Source organism: Arvicanthis niloticus, chromosome 2, assembly GCF_011762505.2.
Source record: "Arvicanthis niloticus isolate mArvNil1 chromosome 2, mArvNil1.pat.X, whole genome shotgun sequence".
Lineage (NCBI taxonomy): Eukaryota > Metazoa > Chordata > Mammalia > Rodentia > Muridae > Arvicanthis > Arvicanthis niloticus.
Window position 1 is genome coordinate 48,514,484 of NC_047659.1, and position 24,472 is coordinate 48,538,955.

Consider the following 24,472-nt stretch of genomic DNA (forward strand, 5'->3'; position numbering starts at 1 on the left):
TGGAGAGATATCTCAGCAGTTAGCACTGGCTGCTCTTGCAAAGGGCCCGGAATCATTTCCCAGCAAGTACATGGTGTCTCAAAACTTTCTGTAAACCTAGTTCCAGAGGACATGAAATCCTCTTCTGGACTCCACAGGCACCAGACACATACCTATACACAGGCAAATGCACCAATATGCACAAAAATTAGTAAACTATTCATTTAAATCATGATCTTTGTATTGAAATTCGGGCAGATTTTCCAACTAGACCTGAACTGTTTCATCTCATCACATTTATGTTTATTAAAGACACTCAACATTCCTAGTCCAGCATGAATAGCAGATTCTGAAATCTAACAGTTAACTGAAGCCATTAACTTGAACACCAAAATAAAATCCCAATTTAATCAAGCTCCAACAGTTATGGATTTCCCCTTACCACACTCTTCCTCCATTCCCTTCCTACTGGCTTAACCAAATTCCTCTCCTCGTTACCTGGTGCTTACTCTGCACAGTCAGTTCCTAGAGGAAGAGGGGCAACAAAAGGATCTTAGAAAGATCAACAAGTTCAGTCAAGTTCACTGCTTTAAAAAGGCTGGAATAGCAGCTAGAGAGATGGCTCAGCAGTTAAGATCGTTGATTGCTCTTCTAGAGGTTCTGAGTTTAATTCCCAGCAACCATATGGTGGCTCACAACCATCTATAATGAGATCTGATACCCTTTTCTGGTGTGTCTGAGGACAGCTACAGTGTATTCATGGATATAATTCTTTAAAAAAAAAAAAAGGGGGGGGAGCTGAAATAAAGGTTTAGTTAAAAAGTTTTTGTTTATGAAGTTTTTGGACAATTACAGAGCACTGGTTTGGGGGTTCCTCCAATATTTTAGAAAAGCTGACATTGAATTCTTATCTACCAAAACTAAAATGTTAAACAAGGACATAGTTTTTAGGCATTTTCATCTAAGTATCTATGCCTAAACAGATAAAAAACTTTTTACTCTGAGGATGTCTTTCTCTTGCTGCCTGCCCATCCTTTTTTAATGCTGTGGATGGGGGCCTTGGGTATGCTAAAATGCCATATATACCACTAAATCTAGCTTTCCTTTCCTCATCTTGCCAATTAAAAAGACAATAAACAAAGGGTTTTCCTAATAACCTAATATTCATTGGGGCTTGAGAAATGGCTTATCCAGTAAAAGGTCCACAGCACAAGTATTAGAACCTGAGTTCAGATCCCTAGTATCCATGTAAAAAAAGAAAAAAGTAAAAGGGGGAGCGGGCAAGGGGACTGTCTCAAAACCAAAAAAAATAAATAAGGTGGACCTTATAATCAAGAAACTCAAAAAACAGGTAGTAGTGGTGCTCACCTTTAATCCCAGCACGTGGAAGGCAGAGGCAGGCAGATTTCTGAGTTCGAGGCCAGCCTGGTCTACATAGTGAGTTCCAGGACAGCCAGGACTACATAGAGAAACTCTGTCTCGAAAAACTGGAAGGAAGGAAGGAGGGAAGGGAGGGAGGGAGGGAGGGAGGGAGGGAGGGGCGGGCTCAACATCAACCAACCTCTACATCCACACCTACAACATCCACACTTACAAACACACAGATTTAACATTCTCTAAATAAAATCATACTACCTTTTATTACTTGCTTCTGGACTACCTATCAAAAAAAAAAAAAAAAAAATCCTACCTGTATTTAAGACAGTGTTCAATAGCATCTGAAGGTAACTTCTTGGAAGCATTTTATGTATCCCAATCTAGTTTCATAATCAACACAAATCCAAAATACATGTCCTGCATGGTGGCTCATGCCTGTAACCCCAACACATGAGAGGCTAAAGAAAAGACTGATGTGTGACTACACTGAAAACTACTGAATTTGATGTATGCTTTAAAAAACAAATTTTGTATGTGGATTATACTTCAGAATTTTTAAATAGTTCAGCTTGTACCTTCAGATGTCTGTCACAAGTAGTTCTTATACATAAAAGGATTAAAAGTTTGTTGTATGCTAACAACCCCAGTCCAGGATTCTCTTTTTAATTTCTTAAATAAGACTGCAGTTCACAAAAGTATCTTATTATAATATTAGTTCATATTAGAATTTCCATGATGTCTATCTCTTCTCCATCCCTACACAAAACTCGGGATGGGGGGGGGGGGGGAGAGACACACAAGTAAAACTTAAAAAAAAAAAAAAAAAAAAAAAAAGGATCGGAAAGATGGTTCAGAGGTTAAGACCCAGGTGCAATTCCCAGCACCACATTCTATAATTCCAGTTCCAGGCCTTCTGACATCCTCACAGACATACATGCAGGCAGAATACCAATGTACATAAAATTAAATCTTAAAAAACGCTTTTAAAAAATTAAAAAATAAATCTAAAAGTACCTGCCTAAGCATGTGTCAGGCCCCAGGTTTAATCTCCAGCATCAAGTAAACAAACAGCTAAACAAACAAACTGATGACATTAACACAACTAAATATTTTAAGAAAATCTACTTGTGAAACAAAAGTCTTATAGAAAAGAGAAAACAAGTTAGGCATGGTGGTGCATGTCTGTAATCCCACCACTTAGGCAGCTGAGGCAGAAGGATCAATGCTACAAATTAAAGCCCAGTCTGTCCTACACAGCAAGATCCAGTTAAGAGTCAGGACTACACAACACAAAAAGGAAAAACATGGTTTACATTTTTGCAAATCCTTGAATGCCTAGGGGAAGAGAAGACAGTATCTCTGATCTGTTTCTGCATTCAATTGCTTGTGATATGTGGTTTGGGGTCCAGCATATGAATAACCTCGCAAAGATATGTAGCTGGGAGAGAACGGAATAACAACAGCCTTTCAGCTAACTGTGGGTATTCTTTTGATACTTGCTTGACAAGTGACAGTCTCTTAAAGGACAGTTGTAATGTAGAATCGTACAAACATGAATAAGTTTGCCATGCTCTGTTGGTCATCTTACAGTTTAAATGGTTTGCAACACTATAAACTGCTCATTTTAAAACCACTGGTTCAGCTTTCCTAGACACTTCCCAAGTGTCATACAGCTGATTTTTAAAAAACCTTTATCATGAATAACAATAACATCAGAAAAAAATGCAACTTTACACAGTAAATCCAAGCTGTAGAAAAGTTCCAATTTCTCCTAGAAATCCTCAATTTTACCACTGACAAATTATTTGCCAAGCAGATATGACAATTTCACTTTAATTTTGCAAAAAAGTGTCACTTCATAAATGAAGTCTTAGAAACTAGTTTTGAGGGTGAAAACTAAAGCTCAGTGGTTAAGAGCAAAGTCTGCTGTACCTAGACATGTACAGAGAGCACAGGTGTACATGTGGTAAAATAAAAAAAAGTGGTCAATAGTAAATATTAATGGAGATGCATAGAAACTGAAGCCCTTGTACATAAAACCAGTGTTTGTGTGTGCGCATACATGCGCATACATACACACACACACACACACACACACACACACACACACACACACGTTCCTAACAGCATATTTCATAGTAACCAAAAAGTAGTAACCCAATGTTTACCAACAGACAATTCTTAATATATCCATTCATAAAATATTAGTCATAAATAAAGTAAGGTACTAATACATCTACAACATACATGAACCTTGAAAATGTGCTACATTAAAGACAGGTACAATAGGCCATGCACCATACAATTTCACTAATAAGAAATGAAAAGCAAATTAAAAGATAAAAGGAGGTTAAGGCAAGTATGAGAAGCAGCCGACAGGAACCAGGTATGGGTTGCTTGGGTGATGAAACTGCTCTAAAAGCAAGCAGGTTATAGTTGCACAAATTTGTAACTACAGTGAAAACTACTCAACTGTATGCTTTAGAAGACAAATTTTGTTTTGTGGACTATATTTCAATAAAGCTTTTTTTTTTTTTAAATTTTATTTTTTTCTTTCTTTCTGTTTTTTTTTTTTTTTTTTGGTTTTTCGAGACAGGGCTTCTCTCTGAAACTCACTCTGTAGACCAGGCTGGCCTCGAACTCAGAAATCCACCTGCCTCTGCCTCCCAAGTGCTGGGGTTAAAGGTGTGCACCACCACTACCCAAAGCTATTATTTTTAAGCACTTGAATTTGATCCCAGTTCCCACAGGTAGAAAAACAATCAACTCCTTCTGAAAACCAACATGTGCACAATGGTTTGCACATCACTGACCTGCATTAACACACATAGAATAATTTCGTTTAAAAACTATTGCCTTTTAAAGTTATGCAATGTGCAACGGTTGGAAATTTTGTAAACTTCTTTATTGGGTTATCAAGTAGGTTTTCAGTGAAACTGTAATTTGTCTTTAAAAAGTACAGTCATTAAGAATATACCAAACATTCATACATTTTAAAGGGTTCTTTTTCTTTTTAACATATGTGCCTGTGTCTGTGTGTGTATGCACTCACACGAGTGTGCAGGTGCTTACAGAAGCCAGGAAAAGGTGCCAGACCTTTAGAAGGTGGAGTTACAGGTATCTGTGAGTCACCCAACAGCTGGGATCAGAACTAGTCTCATGTAGAGCAGCGAGTACTCTTAACCACTGAGTTAAGATGTCTCCAGTCTTGAGTTTAAAATTTGACCCATCAGTCAATGTGAACACAAAAAAACAAATAACTTTAGTATTAAGGAAAAGATTTCTGAAAGGATCCTTAGACTCTCTAGAAGTCTACAAATCAAATTTTGAAAAATTCTATTCTAAGTTAGTGGTGGTGAACACCTTTAATCCCAACACTCAGGAAGCAGAAGGAGGCAGATCTCTGAGTTTGAGGCTAGCTGGGACTACGGAGAAACTCTGTGTCAAAAGAGAGAGACAGAGAGACAGACATATACACATAGAAAGACAGAAAGAAAAATTTTATTCTAACTAGTTTCAGAAATCCCAGATACAATAAAGAATTTCTAAATGCAAATCTGACACTCAAGGACAAACTTATCTTTCTAGGCATATATAACAAATTCTTAAGATCACAAAGGAGAGAGAATAAGGAAAGGGAATCATTAAAAGTGATGATGGAAATTACTTCAATCACTTCAATTCTGTGCCCCAATTCAAGACTTTAGAAGTTGACTAGAAAGTTTAAACAATATAATCTCCAGAAAAATCCAAATATGAAATAAAAGAATTAAAGTTATATAAGGAATTAATGCAAAACAAAAATATTGTTATCTAGACAAATAATACTGTAACAATGTTGCCTTTTTAAGCTTCATTAGTTAATTGTGCTTGCAAAACATTCAATGAATAGACTTGCAACATCTATAATACACACTTATCAGTAGCTATTTCTAACAACCAAATTTAATGGCCACTATCACAACAAAGAATGTTAGGTGTATAGCTTCTAGTTAAGTTATCTTGTCTAACATCTACATTTTATACAATGAAGAAATGGAATCTGCCAGAGAAAACTAGCTAAGTCAAAATCACATACCTAGTGGCCGAGACAAGCCCCAGCACCATGTTTCATTATGCCCACCAGATACTCCACCCGAATACAATATACACTATGTTTAATTCAACCAGCCATGGAGACACAAACCTTGAATCACAGCACTGAGGAGACAGAAGTAGGCATATCTGAGTTCAAAGACAGCTTGTTCTACACAGCAAGATCCAGGCAGCCATGGACTAACTTAACTTACTTCATTCCCTCCCCATAAAACAGAAGTCAAACTCATCCCATACCAAGACCAATAGACAGTCTCCTGACAAATTAAAAGGGAAAAAAAAAAATGCCTGATAGTACCAATCAGATGTTAAAATAAATACCTGTTGTAAAAAAGAAAAATATTACCAGTACAATAGAAAATCTTTAACTTCAAATAAAGTTTCAAAAAGAACAATTTGGAAGATACTATGATGTCTCCTATATGTAAATACAAGAATATAGCACCTTTAATGAATGTTAGATGCTGATAAACAACTAAAGCAAAGCTTTTCTGTTTATTATTGTTGTACTTTTAATGACATATCATTAAGACTCACCTGCAGGACTGTCAGCATTCTCTCCTGGATGTAGCTGTATACCAGTAGAATCTATAGAATTTACTGTAACTGTCTGTAGATTTGGCAACTGACCAGTGCTTAGACTAACTGGAGTTGAAGTCAAGGCTCCACCTGCTGCGACTTGACCAAGTGTGAGTGTTTGAACAGGCGTCAAAGTAATTTGTTGGGCAGCGGTATTCTGTATTTGCAAATTCTGCAAGTTCTGAACCCCTTGTACTTGAAATGTTTGCCAGGTTATCTGTCCAGAAGGGGTCACCGTCTGTGCCTGAATTAAAAAGGTTCCAGGATTCAGCTGCAACTGAAGGTTTTGCAAAGCCTGTTGTGATATATTTTGACCACTGGCTTGCACGCCATGGATTGTCTGTGGTGTAATACCTTGCACAATTTGGGCTTGACTGGTTGGCTGCTGAGAATCTTGAAGTTGTAGATGTTGTACAACAGGCTGTGCTGTAGAAACCTGAATATTCTGAGCCTGTGTCTCTTCAGAAACAGGCGACTGGATATAATTTCCCTGAAGATCTGAAGAATGGACTTGCCCACTAGTGGTAGTCAAGCTATTTGTGTTTTGCTGTAATATACCTGTACTATCTATTGTAACAGGCAACTGTGATGAAGAGGATGTTGGCACAAATAAATCTGTATCAGTATTAGTTTCATTAACATCAGGAGAAACCCGCTCACCAGTCCTTTCTGAATTGTCTGAACTATCCATAGCTTGTCCTGTGTTTATCAAATGTCCATCAGCATTAATGCCTGCAGTCATTGTCTGAGAACTTCCCGAGAGTCCCAAAGAATCTAGATCGACACTATTGATTGGTACAAAGGTAATATTTCCTGGCAGACCAAGAGGCACATTAGCAACTACTTGAGTTTGGCCAGGAAATGATGAGCCACCAATTGCAACTCCCTGAACCTGGACTTGACCAGTCTGTGGTAGGAGATTCTGGATATTAGCAGGAGGTGTTCCAGAGGCAAGTAAGGTTTGATTAGAGCCAGGAATGATCTGAATTTGGCTGCTTTCTTGATTTATACCCCCGTTATCTGAAGAGCCTGTGAAGCCAATCTGAACCTGTTGAGCGTCTGTTGACTGAATCTGTGGTATTACTTGATACTGAACATTGGACACTGTACCATTTGATGAATCTGATCCTGGTGCAACTGAAAATATTTGTTGATTCTGCAAATTCTGAAGGGGAAGGACATACTGCCCACTTGAAGTAGCAGCACCTGGAATCTGTACTAGATTACCAGCTTCATCTTTTATAGTTGTAGGTGTAGCTGACAAAACCTCCCATCGGTTTGGTGCTCCTCCTAACTGTGCAGAAGCCAAATCACCTGTCTGGATGAAGAAAACAAAAATGTTGTGATGTATTTGTGACAGCTTAACCCAACTGGCAAAAAAACTCACCCGGTATAAATTCTACTATGTGAAAATAAAAGCCATCTTAGTAACACAAGAGTTCCAACACAAAAGCAGTACTATACATACCATAATAATTTTCACTTCTTGATATAAGTTACTAAAAACATAATACATCCTATTTGAATGGGGATAGGTCTTAAATCAGAATATTCTAGATTATATTACAGCCACACTTTTTGGTAGAGGTGGGCAAGGTCTCACTATGTTTGTAGCCCAAATTTGTCTTGGAACTCACATAGCCACATGATTCTTCAGTCTCAGTCAAAAGCTGCTGAATGAATAAACTGGGAGGGACTATATAGGTGCACACTACAGTGCCTGACAATACAAACTGATCTTTTAATCACTCATCTTTAATCTTTAAACTGTATAAAACAAAGGGGCGTAAGCAAGATTATAAACAGGACAGAGTGCAAAGACTATTCAACTCACTAAAAATTTTTAAATAAGCTACCTTTAATTCTGATACTTGAGAGGCAAAGACAAATAGATCTCTGGGTTCAAGGCCTGTCTAATCTACAAAGCAAGGTTTAGGATAGGGCTACACAGAGAAACTCTGTCACAAAAAACAAACAAACCCAAATTCAATAGAATACACCTGTAATGCCAATACCCTGGAAGCAGAAGCAAAGGACTGCCTCAATCTTAAGACTAGCTTAGGCTACTGAGGCAAGCCTGGGCTATATAACAATATTTAAAAAATATATATATCATCGGGTACTATTGAGGGAAAAGGGAGACACAAACAGCATGTTTGTTACCAAGCCATTTGAATTAGAGTAAATCTATGTTACTGCTATGTCATAAATCTAAAAACACTACAATTTTATGATGTGTAAACCACCAAACATATTTTTCCTTTAGGAACTATTGAGGTGATGAGGGAGGAAGGGGTTAAGACCTTAATTTAAAAACAAACAAACAAACAAAAAACACTTAGCAGCTGGATAATGTTAAAACTTCGGCTATCTATAATAGCAGCACAGGGGAAGCTGAGACAGAGGATCATATGGAATCTAAGGCCACCCTGGGCTATCAAGTAAGACTTTGTCACAAAAAAGAAAAAGAAAAGAAAAAAAAAAAAAAAAAACCTTAATGAGAAAAGGTGATTGCCCTATGACTACACAGTTAAATAGCTAAGTCTGTGAAAGTTTTACTACTAGGTAAATACTAGAGAATAAAGACTGTTACTGTATTTATTACTCTAAAATTGCAGTAGAATACGAAGCATACATGTTTTACATCCTGTAACCCACAAGAATCTGAGCTGTCATCCCCAGTTTATAGATTCAACACTAGAAAAATGTCAATATTGGCAAACAGAATGCCCCCCGCCCCCCCCAAAAAAATTCTACATGACAAGATCAACAAGTAGATTCTTTTAAGGGAATAAAAATAGCAACATCTGACATTTGGGCTTTTCTTTTATATGCCAAATACCACAGTAACAGACTTTTAAAGCAATCCTGTGATAGACACTATTATTAACCTCTACACTTCACAGATGAGAAGTAAGAAAGACAAGTCACATAGTTAGCTAACAGCAGACAATGTGTAATACTAAGGGTAAGCCTACCTCTAGAACCCAAAGCCCTCTCAACTACTGTTCTGCTCGCCCCTCTCTGATGACCAGGAGTAAAGTATACTAAGACCAATTATAAAATAAAGACACTGGAAAAAAGACCATATACTATTTACCACCAAAATAAAGCCATTATGACCTCACTTTATTCCAGATTTATTTGTGATTTTCAATTACTCTGTATGTCACTGGCCAATGAAAAATACAAACATAGCTTGTCCAGCAATGTCAAAGTAGATATATGATTGAGCACCAAGGAATCTCTGTATGATCCAAAACAGTATATCCATTTCTTACTGAAGGACTATTTGAGGGCAAATCAATCTAGTTTATAACTTACACTAACTTCTGTGGAAAGTTTTTTACAACAGTACTTATCTTTAACTTGTTTTTTATGGTCACAAATCCCCTTTGAGAATGTATGAGACACTAAGAAATTCACTATTCAATTTTCATGCAGTTGAAAAGTCTATTTCAAAGAATGAACCACAGTTCATTTCTGACTTAATGCAAACATTTGAGCACATTTGTGAGGATGAAATAAGCATGTACAAGCAAAACAATAAAAATCTTTGTCCACAAATGGTTTCAATTCTTTGCAAGCAAATATAGATATACATGATAATATAATGTGAAAAGTGGTATACACTAGCCATATAATCAAAGCACAATGTGGAAACAGAGAGGATGGGTGTTGGGGATCATCCACACTAATTTTGAAGTCCTATTAGAATGTAAATTTTCACTTTGGTCAGTTAGAGGCATTAATAAAGGTATATATAGACGATAAAATCTGTAAGACAAAAAGAAACTAACTTACGAGTCCAAGAGGACCCAGAACAGTCTTATATTCAGACAAAAGCAATGGGGACACTTCTATCAACTTGTAAATGGCCTTGCAGGCTATGGTAAATTATTCTGACTTTATTCCATAGACAGTAAATTTTAAAAACTATGCAAGGTTTATAAGCAAGTGATTGATGCAATCACATCTGTGTTTAAACTAAAGGCTCAGTGAAGGAGACTGAAATAAATGCAGAAGAAAATAAAGATGAAGAAACTGAACCCACTACAAATCTCCAGGCCTGAACTCAAATACACTTAAAAACTTAACCTTCAATGTTTATATCAAGGACCAGGCACTGAAGTCACTTTTGGTCAATTCTAATTTAGAACTGACATTATAACCAAAAGTAATCTTTCCAAACATAAACAATTTGTTTTATTTCAGTCTTTTGGCATTTTAAGCAAATTGATATTTACTTAGTCTATTTTGTATTAAAATCTGCATAAAAATGAACAAAATCCACTCATTATCTTAAGTTATTGTTCAACTGAAAATCAACAGTCAAATTTTTAGCTTGCATTAAATTCACAAACATTCTTGGGTTATTTAGAGGGATATAGTACTTTGTCATAAGCTAATTTTACAAAACTGTATTTTGTCCATTTTCTTTAAAAGATAAATAAAAAAGATATATAGATAGGTAATTTTTACAAGAGTAATAATAAAGTAGATATTTAACCATGAGTGAACAGCTTTCTAGTCATCAAATTCCTTGACTCTACACAGTACTCAATCAAGTACAAGTCTGCATAAACGCCTTCATGTCACCCCTTCAGAGAGAAACAAAGTGCCAACTTCCCATAGTATAGGCAGTTAAATGAAGGGGAAATCTGCATATCTGAAGCAAAATAATATATTAAAACTTCATGAATAATCCTAAAGTGAAAGCATATTTTAAAAAATATATTTAAGGCCAGATACAGTTGTTTATACCTCTAATTCCAAACATTTGGCAGAACATCAAATTTGAGACCAACCTAGGAGTTATATACATACATACATACATGTATGTATATGTGAAGTCCCTGTCTGAAAGAGAAAAGGGAAAAAGGAAAGCAAACTATATACACAGACATATACCTATATGCAAAGCATGTAACTCCAAGTTATCATTATTTAAAAACACCCATTAGATACCTGGAACAACAACCAATATATACTTTATGAATAAATGTATATTAGTCTCAAAAGAAAATTACAGAAAATATATATAGAATAAAAGAAATCATCAGTAAAACTGACTTTTTGATATTAGCACCTAAAGAACTATAAACCAATTTTAAACCTACTTATGTAATTCCTCAATGAGCAAGTTCCAGATAATCCAAACACTACAAAGCCTGAAGTCTGAAGCCCTTTCCTTCATAAAAGAAGTTCCATCAACACATCAAGGACACTAAATAACAAATGGGGAAGGGATAAATTATAAAGTCATCTAATACCAAAAAGCAGTAACTGGAAATACTACCGAAACAAAGGGAAACACTAATACAACTCAGGTAAGAGCTTGGATTGGCTTAGGTGCCTGATAACCCTCTATGTAAGTTTCCAAATAAAACTAAGTCAGTATTTTCTCAGTCACTCTAATATTCTGATTAGAAAATTAACAAGGAAAACATCATCTAACATCAAAGTTGATGTTGTGAAAGTTGTTGAGGAGGCACTGTTCATTCTTTCTTGGTGTATACACATAACAACGTGAAAAGGACCATCACCTACAGAGGCCTTGGGTGGTGGTGACACACCCAATCATGTTGCTATAGCAATTCATGACAAGGGCATTCTCCAATGCAACTAGGCATAAAATGATGGGTGGAGATTGAAGGAAAAGAACATGATCTGTCTTCTTAGACTGTACCAGTAGAAAGGGGAAAGAAATTCTCACTGCACTTTGAAAGAGTGATTAACTTCTTAGACCCCCCATTAATGGCTTTATAAAAGCCAGAAGCATGTAACTGAAAACCAGAACAAGTGTGAAACCAAGGTGAAGTCAAACATAATATTCTTGAGCAGATACTCAAGTAAAATTTCAATTACAACTCAGACTGCAATGGCACTGTAAGGTCTTCCCCACCCCCACTCAGTATGTGGGGATGGAATGGAAGCCAAGGCTTTGCAAATGCTAAGCAAGCATTGTCACTAAGCTACATCCTAGCCCTCTAAGGTCTTAATGGTAAAACTCCCTACTCTTGAAATAAAATCAGTATTCACTTTTTAAAATGTGCCAACATATACCTGCAAAACTAATGAACACTGAACTTATAACTGGTGATTCTTATAAAATTTGTTTGTAATTTATTTCACAAAAGCACAAATAAATTATCCACAAGGTCATGCCTGTAATTTGGACAATATATACAGAGATCTCATTTCCTAATTATTAATAATAAAATACAGAGGAACTTTGCTGTATCATCTCTGGATGGCCATATTACAGGTCACTATAGATGAAACTGCAGTTACTGTCTAATCTTTAGCTCTGCACACCCTTGACCAGAATCAATCCACTTTATAACAAGTTCCAAACTCAAAATGGTAAAGCAAGTCTCTAATGAACACTGGCTTCTCAAGGTACTTAGCATCTTGAAATATCAAGCTAAATTGCCATCAAGTTGAATATCGCACTTGACTTTAGACAGAACACTTTATTAGATATCTCAGACTAGAACCTGGTTCAGAAAATAAACATTAATGGAAAAACTGGCAAAACACAAAATCTGTAGCAACTTATGTTTAGTGATATACAGATTTGAAAATGTGCCACAATAAGGGCAGCATTTGGGGAAAATTGGGTAAAGGGTGTTGTTAACTCTGACACCAGATTCATTCCACAACTTTCAAGACACTAGGGTCCTCTAGTACTCTCCAGTAATTTGAGAGTACTTAATATATATTTAAGTATAGTTTTAAATGTTGAAAATATCCCAATGAATTCATTTGAATTCATTTTTTAGACATTCTGAAAAAACTTTAGATCACTTTTAAACTGGAAATTAACTTTTTTCCATTAATGTTGAGACAAAAACACAACTCTCATGTTTTTCACCTTATTCAACTTTCAGCTCAGTTTATTCCAACTTTGCTCAAAGTGAGAAATTTGGAAGAACTCAGGTTTATCAAACACCAAACATGCACCAAGAAAATTTCAAGTTTAGGAGCTTTCTCTATAAGAGATAAGCAAACTATATTTTCATACTATTACTTTTACTAATAAATTCAGACTGGTCGTGTTCATCTGGCAGGATGATGTGACAGTTCAGAGACTCTTAAAGAAGAGTAAGGACATGGCAGACACACCTCGTTGGAGTGAGCACACCCCTCCAAGTGAGTCTAAGCATAGCGTCCTCATCTCTAAGCCTCCTGTCACCACTCCCCTCCCATCTGTAAGCACATTCCTAAACTTGGATAGTTACATGAAAATTTTTACTGTATTAAAGTTTTTCAGTTTTACTTCTGAGGTAGTTTATTAAAGTAACCAATAAACTTATTTTGGCACTTTGGGACTAGAAAATTGTAACTTATTTTAAAAGTTTACTAATCTGCTTATGTTTAAATGTAAGTTTTCCCAAACAGCTTTTGATATTTTAATCTGCTTAAAAAATACAAAACATTAAAAACACTTCCATTGCCCATAGTATAATTTCAGACTAAGTTTTCTATTTACTAATAATATAGTATAACAATTAACGTTGAATGACTAGTATACAACAACTAACTTTTCTGACTGACAATTAAGCTGTTACTAGATAAATCGATTACTATAAACCAACTCTTAAAAACTTAGTACTGAGAAGTGTTTTAATGATCTTAACAGGTGAACACCTTTTCACAGTAAGCTAAAAGAGCAGCAATGGTCCACACAGATGTAAAATTCACATTGTCTACAGCACCTAATTTTACATTGAGTCTTCAAGTAAGACTTGCAGCTCCTCACCACATCCCAGACACTCTAAAATTTACAAAAGAATCCGAACACACCAGACTAGATAAAATAAAAATGAAATTTTGCCAAACAAACTCAACTCTAAGTATGGAGTGTACTAACATGCACGTAGACAAAATGACTCTAAAAAACTTCAAAGGCTAAAGTTATTACTAACTTCTAAATTTCAATAGCCTCCAACTGTTTCACTTAACCTTACTCAGAAAGAACTAGTGCAAAGTTGGAGTCTGCAAAAAGCCAACAACTCTGAATGATCGGGTTAAATAAATAAAACAGAACAGAACACGCTCCTTAAATGATCTTCTGCCTAACTTACCCAAGACCTGGAAACTTGCTCCAGATTCAAAAACTCTAGAAACTAGAGCCACTGCCTCGGTAGGTGATACTATCTATGGCCGATAGGCTGTGCTTGCCAATGTTGCAGAGAGCGACTGAGTTTTCAAGTCCTGATCCGAATTACTTAAACATCCATTTTGGAGTCCTGTGCCCACCCTCCCCCCCACCTCCGCCGTCTCAGACTTCATTTTGTGAGGAATTTTGCGCGCGATGCCGCAGTGACAATCTCCGGAAAGCGCGGGCCGGCCTGGGCTCCCACCCGGGACGCGAGCGGGCTGGAAAGCGTGGCGGGGCCGGCCGGGACGGTCCGCGCGTGGCGGCCGCGCGGCGGCGGGAGGCCTGAGGCTGACCGGCGGGCGGGCTGGCGCGCCGCAGGCCCGGGATGGCGGGCGCGGGGCCTCGGCGGGGGCGGGCCGCGCGCGCGGGACTTACCGCTCCGGCGGCGGCGGCGGGGACCCCGGCGGCGGCGGCGGCCGCCTCCTCGTCGTCGTCGCCCGGCGATGGCGGCCCTATCTTGCTGCAGGTAGCGGCCAGCAGAGCGAGCGGTGACGGCTGAGTGTCCTACCCGCGATGGGCGGGTTCAGAGAGGGAGACAGGGAGGGGGTGGCGGTTAGGGCCGGGCCCGCTCGCACAGGAAGTACGGCTCGCTCCGCGCCTGGCCGCGCCAGCCGGGCCCGCGCTCTCCTCCTCCGGGTCGGCGGCGCCTCTCCCTGCGCTCCGCCCGCGCGGCGGCCCGTAGCGGACGGCTGCGCGCCGGGCCTTCCCTCCGCCCGGAACCCACCCGGGAGGGCGCGCACACTTGCACACTCACACTCGCACAGAAAAAAAAAAAAAAAAAAAGGCGGCGGGCGGGGGCGCGCGGGCGGGGTCGGAGCGTTGGCGCCTCGGGCGGGCAGCTCCCGGGGCGGGGGAGGGGCGGGCGGGCGCGCGCGGGAGGGAGGGAGGGAGGGAGGGCGAGGGGAGGAGAAAGCGGCGCGCGGGGAGCCCGGCCGCGCTCAGCCGCTCCTCACCTGGGCCGCCGCCGCCGCGCCGTTTCCGTGCTGCTGCTGCTGCTGCTGTTGCTGCTGCTGCTGCAGATACTCGCCGTGGCCGCCGCCGCCGCCGCCGCTGTCCACGTCCAAGGCAGCCATTTCCTCTTGTTTCACGGGCTTTTCGGGAGCTGCAGGCACAGCGCGGGGGGGGTGGGGCGGGGAGGAAGGCGGGTGCGGGGAGGGAGGGGGCCCGCGGGCCGCGGCCACATTAGCGCCAGCCGGCCCCGGCCCCTTCCCCTCCCCCCGGCCGCGGCCGCGGCGGCGCGCTCCCTCCTCCCCTCCTGCTGCCCCCGCCCGCCGCGGCTGTAACCCTCCTCCTCCTCGTTCCCTCCTCCTCCTCCCCGCGCTGCCCCTGCCCCCTCTCCTCTCCTCTCCTCTCCTCCCCTTTCCCTCCGCGGCGCTCGCTCCTCTCGCACCGTCAGTCACTCACACACGCCCGCCCGCCGCCCGCGCCCGCACACAGGGGGATGCGCTCCCGGCGGACTGGGCCGCCCGCCCCGAGCCCGGCGGGCACTCGGCGCTGGGGCTGGAGGGCTGGACGCTGGCTGGCGGGGAGGGGAAGGGAGGCGGAGGGGAGTGCGGCTTTCTGCCTCCACAGACACTCGGTCGCACACTCGGGGCCGGGAGCCGACGGTGGCGGCCCCGGGCTGGCTGTGGGCGGCAGTGGCGGCGGCGGAGGCAGCAAGGGTTGCTCTCTCTCGGCTTTACGTACCGGTCATAGTGTGTTTAGGACACCTCAGGCGGGGCTCCCCGCCGCCTTACACATGGTGAGAAGCGAAGGCGGCGGCGGCGGGAGAGGATGCGGGAAGCGGCGGCGGACACGGCCGGAGCGGTCCGGGGATTTTTTTTTTTCCTATTTTGATTGACTGTGCGGGAAACACAAAAGGTGGAGCCTCCAGCCCAAAAGGGGGGAAGAGGGTGACAGCCCGCCCGGAAGTTCCGCCCCTCTTCCCGGCGCTCATTTGCCGCTAGGCTCTCCGTCAGCTGTGTTCATTGGTCCGGACGCCTGTCCGTCGCTCGGCCAGGCGGCGGGCTTCCTGTTTGCCCCCGGGTTGAAGGGGAGAGACAATGAGCGGCCGTGGCGCCTTAGGTTCCTGAGAACGGCCCCGGCTCGCGCGTTACCCCGCTGTGCCAGCCTCGTTCCTCGGCTGCGGCTGCCAGGCCCGAGGCGCAAGCCTCTTCCACTCGTTGGCCCTTCGTACAGGCCTCGCCAAGCTGTCGGGGAGCTGAGCTGGGGAGGAAGTCCGTCCCCGGTGGCTCCGGCTCCACTCGACGTTTCCTCCATCCTGGCAGCCGCCTGGACTGGATCTCCCCAGGGCCTGGGCTCTCGGAGCTGCCTCTTGCCAGCGCTGCCAGGAGGCCACCGCCGCTCAGCCCCAGGGCTGCTGCTGCTACTGAGCAAGCCGGACCCGCCCCATGAGCCCTGGGGGAGGGAGTTGGTATTGGGGGAGACACCCCCTCCGAGGCTGGAGGAGGACTTTTTCACACACATTCAGCTCTTGGTCGCATAGTCGGATCCATCGCCTTCCCATCCCACACCATCCTCCAGCCCTTAGCCCTTGGTTACCAACCATCTACTTTTATGGACCCTGGAGGCAGGCACTTGACAGCAAAAAGATACATCTCCAGTCCCTTCATAAGGAAAAAGGGCTTTAATTCTGGCCAGTGACATCTAAGAAGGCTTAGTTATATTTTATTCAGTGAGACCGAGTCATCCTTTAAAATTAGTTTGCTGCACACACAAACTCCCTGCTTCTTAAGAAAGTTAACAATGCCAACATTTGTTAAAATAGTAAATATCAAGTATCCTTCCCCTTTGGAGCGTTTAGATACTTTTTTTTTTTTTTTTTTTTTTAACTTAGTGGTTTAGTTAACACTCCTTGCTTTGACATGCTTAATGGCTTGCAGTCATTCAGAAGAAAGTGTTCTGCAAACAAGAGATAGAACATTGTCTATTACTTCTAGATAACTTTCGCTTAAAAAAAAAAAGGTTGAATTAAGAGTAGGAAACACTATCCACAATACTTTAATTAGAAATCTATCTCAAGCAAGAATAAATGTCCCAATTATTGTACTTATGTTTTCTATAATAAGGTTGTGGAGTCAAAGCATTTAAACTAACTTTATATGCACTAGGTTAAAATATGCATCTCAGTTCCAAAAGACTTTCTGGACTCTGGTTGGTTGGTTTGTTGGTTGTTTTTGTTTTGTTTTGTTTTGTTTTTTGTTTTTTGTTTTTTTTCCCCAAGGCAAGGTTTCATGTATAGCCTTGGTTGTCCTGAAACTTGCTTTGTAGACCAGGCTATCCTGGAACTCACAGAAATCCACCTGCCTCTGCCTCCTGAGTGGCCCTCCACCGACTATTTCCTGGTACTATTTAATACTGACAGTGACACATGTTCTCTCTCTCTTGTGGCATGCAAGCAAGAAAAATCTTTAAGTCAAAGCTCTTAATGCATATTAGCAAAAGTATCAGTCACCACTAAGGTGAGATTCAGTAGACTTCTCCAATCACAGTTGAGTCACTGTTACAGCCTATCTCAAGATGACCAAAAGCAAAATGGTCTCTTGAAAAGAATACTTTTGCCAGGCAGTGGTGGCTCACGCCTTTAATCCCAGCACTTGGGAGGCAAGGCAGATCTCTTGAGTTCGAGGCCAGCCTGGGTCTAGAGAGTGAGTTCCAGGACAGCCAAGGCTATACAGAGAAACCCTGTCTCAAAAAAAAAAAAAAACTTTTTTCTTAACTAGTGCAGACACTCAAAGCATATGCAAAGCATAATGCCTGTATATAAATAAATATACACATATAGTAACTGATACAGTATAATTCACAATGTATTAATATGTTTTGGTACAGTCATTAAATAAAAATTTTTTAAAATATCAAGTATCATGAATAAATCTCAAAACAACAGTAAGATCTGTTTTCCCCTGTCCCCATGACTTGGCCCAGTTTCTTGTCATGTTTTCTCTCAAGGTTTTCACAAGCTATTCCTGGCCAAGAAACAAAACCAGATCACCCTATTCCCCAGTTGACTAGGACAAAGTTGGTAATAACATCAGCTACAACTCCAAGAAGAGGAAATAAAGCTAGATCTGCAGTGTCCCTCACTGAATAGCTAGAAGTTTCTGTGGAATCGTGTTCAGTGATTAATCTTAGCATATCCAACCGAAATGTCAGTACTGTCTAGGCAGTTGGGCTACGTTAATGAGTTGGTTCAGAATATGTAGAACTTTGCTTTTTAAAAGGAGGGAAAAACTAGTTGCAGAAGGGTATTTTAAAACTTACCAAGTTGTGACTATATATGGATATACATAATAACTGTTAGGGTTAGTTTTAATTGTAGCCCACTGTGGGTGGTACCATTTCCTGGATTTATTTGGGTCCTGGACCATATAAGAGCAGAGGCAATAGGCTGAGTTGTAAATATGCAAACATGTAATTTGCCTGTGTATGGATTCGATGTGTCCTGTTTCCTTGGGTTCCCTCCTAGAAAGGACGAAGGTAAACTTGCCTCCTTTAACTTGCCCTTTGTCAGGGTGTTGCATCACAGCAACCAGAAATGATACTAATACAGAAATTCACTGTAAGGTTTGAAGATGCTAAGTTTTAGACAGTTAAGGCGGAAAGTGAGGATCAGCCAGATGGCTTAGCAGATCAGGAGGGCTTGAGGCTAAACCTGACAACACTTCAGTCACAGGAATCCACATGATGGAAGGACCATACCTCAAGTTGTCACCTTACCATGACATGTGCATAAAGCACAAACGCCATAAATAAATAAATAAATAAACGTAAGAAGAAAATAAGATTTAAATGGGTTTCTTAGGTGTTGTGCTTACATGTCCAAGTTTTAGTTAAGTTAGGCAGGCAGAGGGTATCACCATACTTCATATTATGTTGTCTGAAGTGCTATGTAATCACTGTTTAACCTTTTAAACAAATGAGTACCTGTAGAGACAGTAAAACAAGCATGTCCTGGCTGACCAGGAAGAGACAGTGACTCCATATGACTAAGTGCTCCAGCCTTAGTCACTGGAAAATTGGACTGAAATGAGGCCTATGAGATTGGGAGCAACTGGGAGACAGTTAAGGTACGCTGCTCTGGTGCCAAGGACACCCATGGCCCATGGACAGAAGGATCTGGATCCATAGTTAAAACAAGAAGTGGGACGATGCACAGACTCAGGAGTCTTTGCCACATTCACAGACCTCTATCCATTTGTTCTAGACATGAACAAGTTCCTTGGCTTTAAAAAAAAAAGAAAATGTAGGTCAGGCTTGGTAGCACATTCTTATAATCCCAGGACGTGGCAGGTTGAGGCAGGAGAATCTCAAACTCAGGGCATGCTGGGCTACACAGTGAAACTATCTCAGAATGAGAGGTAAAGAGAGGCCAGCTGGTTATCTCAGTGGTCAAGCACTTATCTAGTGTGTTCATTCCCCTTGTAACCCAGAATATAAACCCTCCACGGGATGATGCAGCTACCTGAGCAGTTGTTCTGTTTCTTCCTTATGCAAGGGCTCCAGAACTTGCCTTCCTGACACCAGTTTCAACACTGAAACACTTCCTGCTAAGAACGCTCTCCTCCCTAAACCTCTGCTTTCTGGTTTTCTCTCATGAATAGTCTCCATTTTTTACTACACTGTCCAATTAAAAAAAAAAAAAAATCTTGGGCAGTGAAAATGCTTGTTGTCTGTTCCTTACAGCATCCACTAACCACACTCAACCATTAGTGCTGGAAACTTGACCAGTGTGGCTGGGCAATTGAGTTATTATTTTTAATGAATGTATACTTAAATGGCTGCACATGGCCAAGGGCAAATGTATTGGACAGTACTGCTTTGAGTATCTGCCTGCGTCTAACCCCTACATATAAATACCAGTGCAGACTTGGTTCTTGGCTCCTCGGGCTTCCCTGAGGAAGCTCAGCCTTCCTGCAGCCCCAGCCTTCATCTCTGAACTCAGGTCCCTGTCTTATCTTTAGTAGTCTGCTGTCACATGGATTGCTGCTCCCTATCCGCAGGCGCCATAAATTCCTCCTGAATGTTTCACTTAGCCTCAAACTGCAAATGCGCAGAATTGAACTCTAACCTATCTACAGACTCAGCTCTGGCTTTGGACACTCTGTCTGCAACAGTAATGCCATCATTCTCTCAGAAGTCCAGGCAGGAGTCAGATTGGACACATCTCCCCAGCCTTCCCACTAGCAGAAGCCATTTGGTACTGGAAAGTTTTCCTGCATAATCTCTCTTAATGACTTGTTTGTTAAAACCACAAAATTTATGGACCCCTGCAAAACACTGCAAGGCTCTTACCCTCAGAAAATATAAATGTATACAAATTCAAATCACAGAAATGAAAAATTAAGTCTAAAACACACAGTGGTTAGAGGACTCACCTAGTGTTCACAGGATCCTGCACTCATTTCCCTGTACCACAAAAGATTTAAAAAAAAAAAAATGTATTGCCAAAGACAGTCTCTCTCAAGCCACTGACTGATGCAGCAACTCCTGGAAGGCATTAGAGCATGCTTTGCATCACCCAGGGCCACACACTTTACTGCCCCTTGTGCTCTATGTCTACCACTGCCCCTTCCTAGCTCCAGCACCTTTGTGGCTCCCATACAAGACATGCCTCATAAGCCCTCACTGTCCCACAGTTAACCCCTCTTGTGCCTTGCCATCAGGATTTTCCTTCCTGGTCTCTGTTTCTGGCAACTCAGACAAGAATTTAAGCTTGAAGGAAGCCTTCCTATACAGAAAGCCATTGTTTGTAGTTGTCAGTAATACCCTCCTCTTCAGCTTTCCATTACACTTCTAGTGTAGCCTTCAGTAACCCTTGTAACTCATGATTTACCACCTTTGTCAGCTACAATGTTACCATAAGCATTTTGCCCTAATTACCTTCTCTGGGGGTTTTTGTATTGAGTTTGGGGATTTTAGAGGGTGGAGAGAGTTCTTTTCTTTCTTTCTTTCTTTCTTTCTTTCTTTCTTCCTTCCTTTCTTTCTGTTTGTTTTTGTTTTTGTTTTTGTTTTTGTTTTTGTTTTTGTTTTTGTTTTTGTTTTTGTTTTTCGAGACAGGGTTTCTCTGTGTAAGCCTGGCTGTCCTGGAACTATGTAAACCAGGCTGGCCTCCAATTCAGAAATCTGCCTGCCTCTACCTCCCAAGTGTTGGGATTAAAGACATGTGCCAACATTTTTGAAGAAGGCATAAATTTCAATATGCTACAAACTTGTTTTAGAATCAATGGTTCAAACTTCTTAGATATGACCTATTGGAAAGGAGCTAAAGAAAAACTAAACAAACTAAACAGAATACACCAGTTGAAAAACAGTCCAAAACAGTAAAGAAGCTGGATAAAGGCCCTATCTGTAATCCCAGGCCAGGTTGGGCCACATGTTTACCACTGACTCATGATATATGTGGAATCATGACCTTCAGGTGTGTACCCTTCTGTGAGCCACTAGTTGAGCAAGATGGCCCTCAGTAACTCACTGGGTCACAAAACAAAAGAAGACATGAACAAGGGAGAGGGACCTATAGGGAGAAGGAGGGGGCCAGCCAGCCTGAGAAGAAGACAAGGGAGAGTGTGAGATGAGAGTAATTAGAATAAATTAAATACACCTATGAAATTGTCAAAGAACAAATTTCATTGATAAAACAAAATTTTTAGGATACATAAAATTATGTATAAATACATATTTATAAAATCCTGTCTTAGTATATAGAAATATTTCATAACATACAAAAATTGTAATCCTACTATATTAGCAAAGCCAAATAAAAACCAAACTGATAAAATAACTTACAAAGCAATACTTATATATCATCTAATATTAAAATATGTACTGTATACAAATTTTAACACATAATAAATAATTAAATGGTTCTATCATCTAATTTCAAGACATGTCTATGCTAAGACATACCTCAAGGGTTCTGCATCCATGATGACAAGTGACCTTAATTATATATTCCTGTGAGTTGGTTTTCTTAGTCTATCAAAAGAATGTTTATTTAATTTCTCTAGTCAATATTTTGCCTTAAAGCACTTGAATTATTTCTACCATTCCAGTTTGCTGATATGCCTTTCCTTCTCCACTCTACTTTTTTTTTGGGGGGAGGGGGGTTGAGACAGGGTTTCTCTGTATAGCCTTGGCTGTCTTGGAACTCACTCTCTAGACCAGGCTGGCCTCGAACTCAGAGATCCGCCTGCCTCTGCCTCCCAAGTGCTGGGATTAAAGGCGGGCGCCACCACTGCCCGGCCCTCCACTCTACTTTGAATGTTCTGACTTTACACTCCTGTAAGATTATCTTTCTACTTCATATTTCCTCTACCCTGAACTGAATAAGCCACTTAATCTGCTTATGTTCCTAGGCTACTCGAGTCATTTCGTCATCCTCTTTGTATTGATGTACCCTCCCTCTAGTTTTGTGTAACAGGTTTACTGCATGTTCCTTCTTCCAAACCATTGACATAATGAATAAAATTGGTCCTTATATTGATCGCTGGAGCTCTGTGGTCTCTCTATCCAACCCGTTCCACACTTTGATATCAAAATCAATGTTTAATCGACTTAAGTAGTTCACCCCTGCACCATACTCAGCTGACATTTTAGATCTTTGGTTGTACGGTATCATTCATGGCACTGTGTCCCAAAGTCATTCATTCTTGGCTTCCTCAAATATTATTTATTATCAGGCTCAGCAATTATTTCATTACAATGAGGCAGATAAGATGAATTCATGCAGACTCTCTTTAAATTAAATCATAACTTTCTGATTTTTCCAATTGTTGATTTCCTACAAAAATCTACTGATACCTTTAGTACAGACACTAATCTTAGTAATTCTGAATCTTGTACTCAGGGTAGGAAAAGGGATATTTAGAGAATTTTAATGAGAGTTTTGCCTATTATACATTACATATTATAACTGTCAAAGACATAAGATAAAACATTTCAACTCCCCTTTTGTCTTTATGGAAGAATGTGAACATCTATTAAGAATCAAGAAGAAAATATTTGAATTACAATAGTGAAAACTCGGGAGCTGTAATCCATAAAAAGATGTTCTACTCTATATAAATTATACTTTGATTTCTAAAATGTATTTGACTTTTATGTGTATGGGTGTTTTGTCTGCATGCATGCCTGCTGCTCATGGAAGTAAGAAGTGAGTGTGGAACCCTTGGAACTAGAGTTACAAATGGTTATGAGTTGCCACATAGATCCTGGAGGTTTAATCAAGGTTCTCTGGAAGAGTAGCCACTGTTCTTAACTTCTGCCATCTCTGCCATCTCTCCAGCCTCTAGTTTTTATGATGAGACAAATATGTCAATAAACTCCTCACTCTAAAAAGCCCAGCTGAAGATGGTGGTGAGTAGTGGCGCACTTGCCTGTCATACATAAGGCCCTGGGCACAATTCCTAGCACTAAAATAAATTGGAATGAACTACTTATTGTAAAAACAATTGAGATTTGGTCTGTTGCTATGTATTGTAATGCTAAAGTCTGTATCTGGCGGACTCAGGCCTACCACTGAATTGTCACTTTTACAAGCTTTTTTGTACAAACCCTATTTCTTGCTTTAAAACTACTGGTTAAATAAAATTGGCCACAGCCAATTACTGGAAGGATTAGAGGTAGGTGGCATTTGTTTGTTTGTTGGTTGTTTTTTTGAGACAGGGTTTCTCTGTGTAAGCCTGGCTATCCTGGAACTCACTCTGTAGACCAGGCTGGCCTCGAACTCAGAAATCCCCCTGCCTCTGCCTCCAAAGTGCTGGGATTAAGAGCATGTGCCACCACTGCCAGGCTAGGTAAGTGGCTTTTGAGTTACCTGGGAGACTGAGGAGAGACCAATGAAGTGAAGAAGGAAGAACTAGAGGAGAGGAAGCCATCCTGAGGGGAAATGGACCATGAGCATGTGGCCAGTAGAAACAGCTAGTATCTAGGGTACACCGCTGGGGAGGTAGCCAGGCCAGCAGTTAGAAGAGTAGATTATGGGTGACCCCCAGTAATTGTCATAGCCAAATAAAATAACCATAATCTGGGTCTCACTTATTTGTAAGCTAGTCAAAGATAAGCTTAAATTGGTTGTACTACAGGAAACCTTTCTAAAATTACAGTCACTTTTTTAAATTTATTATAGCACATGCCCATGTGGAGCCAGAAGACAACTCACAGGTTGATCCTTTTGTTCCCAGATATCAGACTCAGGTGGCCAGTCCTGGCAGCAAGCTCCTTTAGTGCCTCAGCCATTTCACTGGCCCTGTGGAAACCTTTTGAAGATGAGCA

General features: G+C 40.9%; 1 protein-coding gene across 2 annotated transcripts in view; it reads right to left on the minus strand.

Annotated features, from left to right (window-relative positions):
* Sp3 (Sp3 transcription factor) overlaps positions 1-16,532 on the minus strand; it is a 45,839-nt gene extending 29,307 nt beyond the window's left edge. Inside the window, exons 1-4 of one of the 2 annotated variants that reach the window (XM_034494289.2) lie at positions 15,884-16,532; positions 15,151-15,299; positions 14,573-14,701; positions 5,989-7,348 (exon numbers count right to left, since the gene is read on the minus strand). In XM_034494289.2, coding sequence (XP_034350180.1) covers positions 5,989-7,348; positions 14,573-14,701; positions 15,151-15,299; positions 15,884-15,890 — 1,645 coding nt within the window. In that variant the 5' untranslated portion in view covers positions 15,891-16,532. The remainder of the gene's footprint in view (positions 1-5,988; positions 7,349-14,572; positions 14,702-15,150; positions 15,300-15,883) is intronic. The other variant, XM_034494290.2, reaches the window with a different exon arrangement.
* Between the last annotated feature and the right edge of the window lie 7,940 nt (positions 16,533-24,472).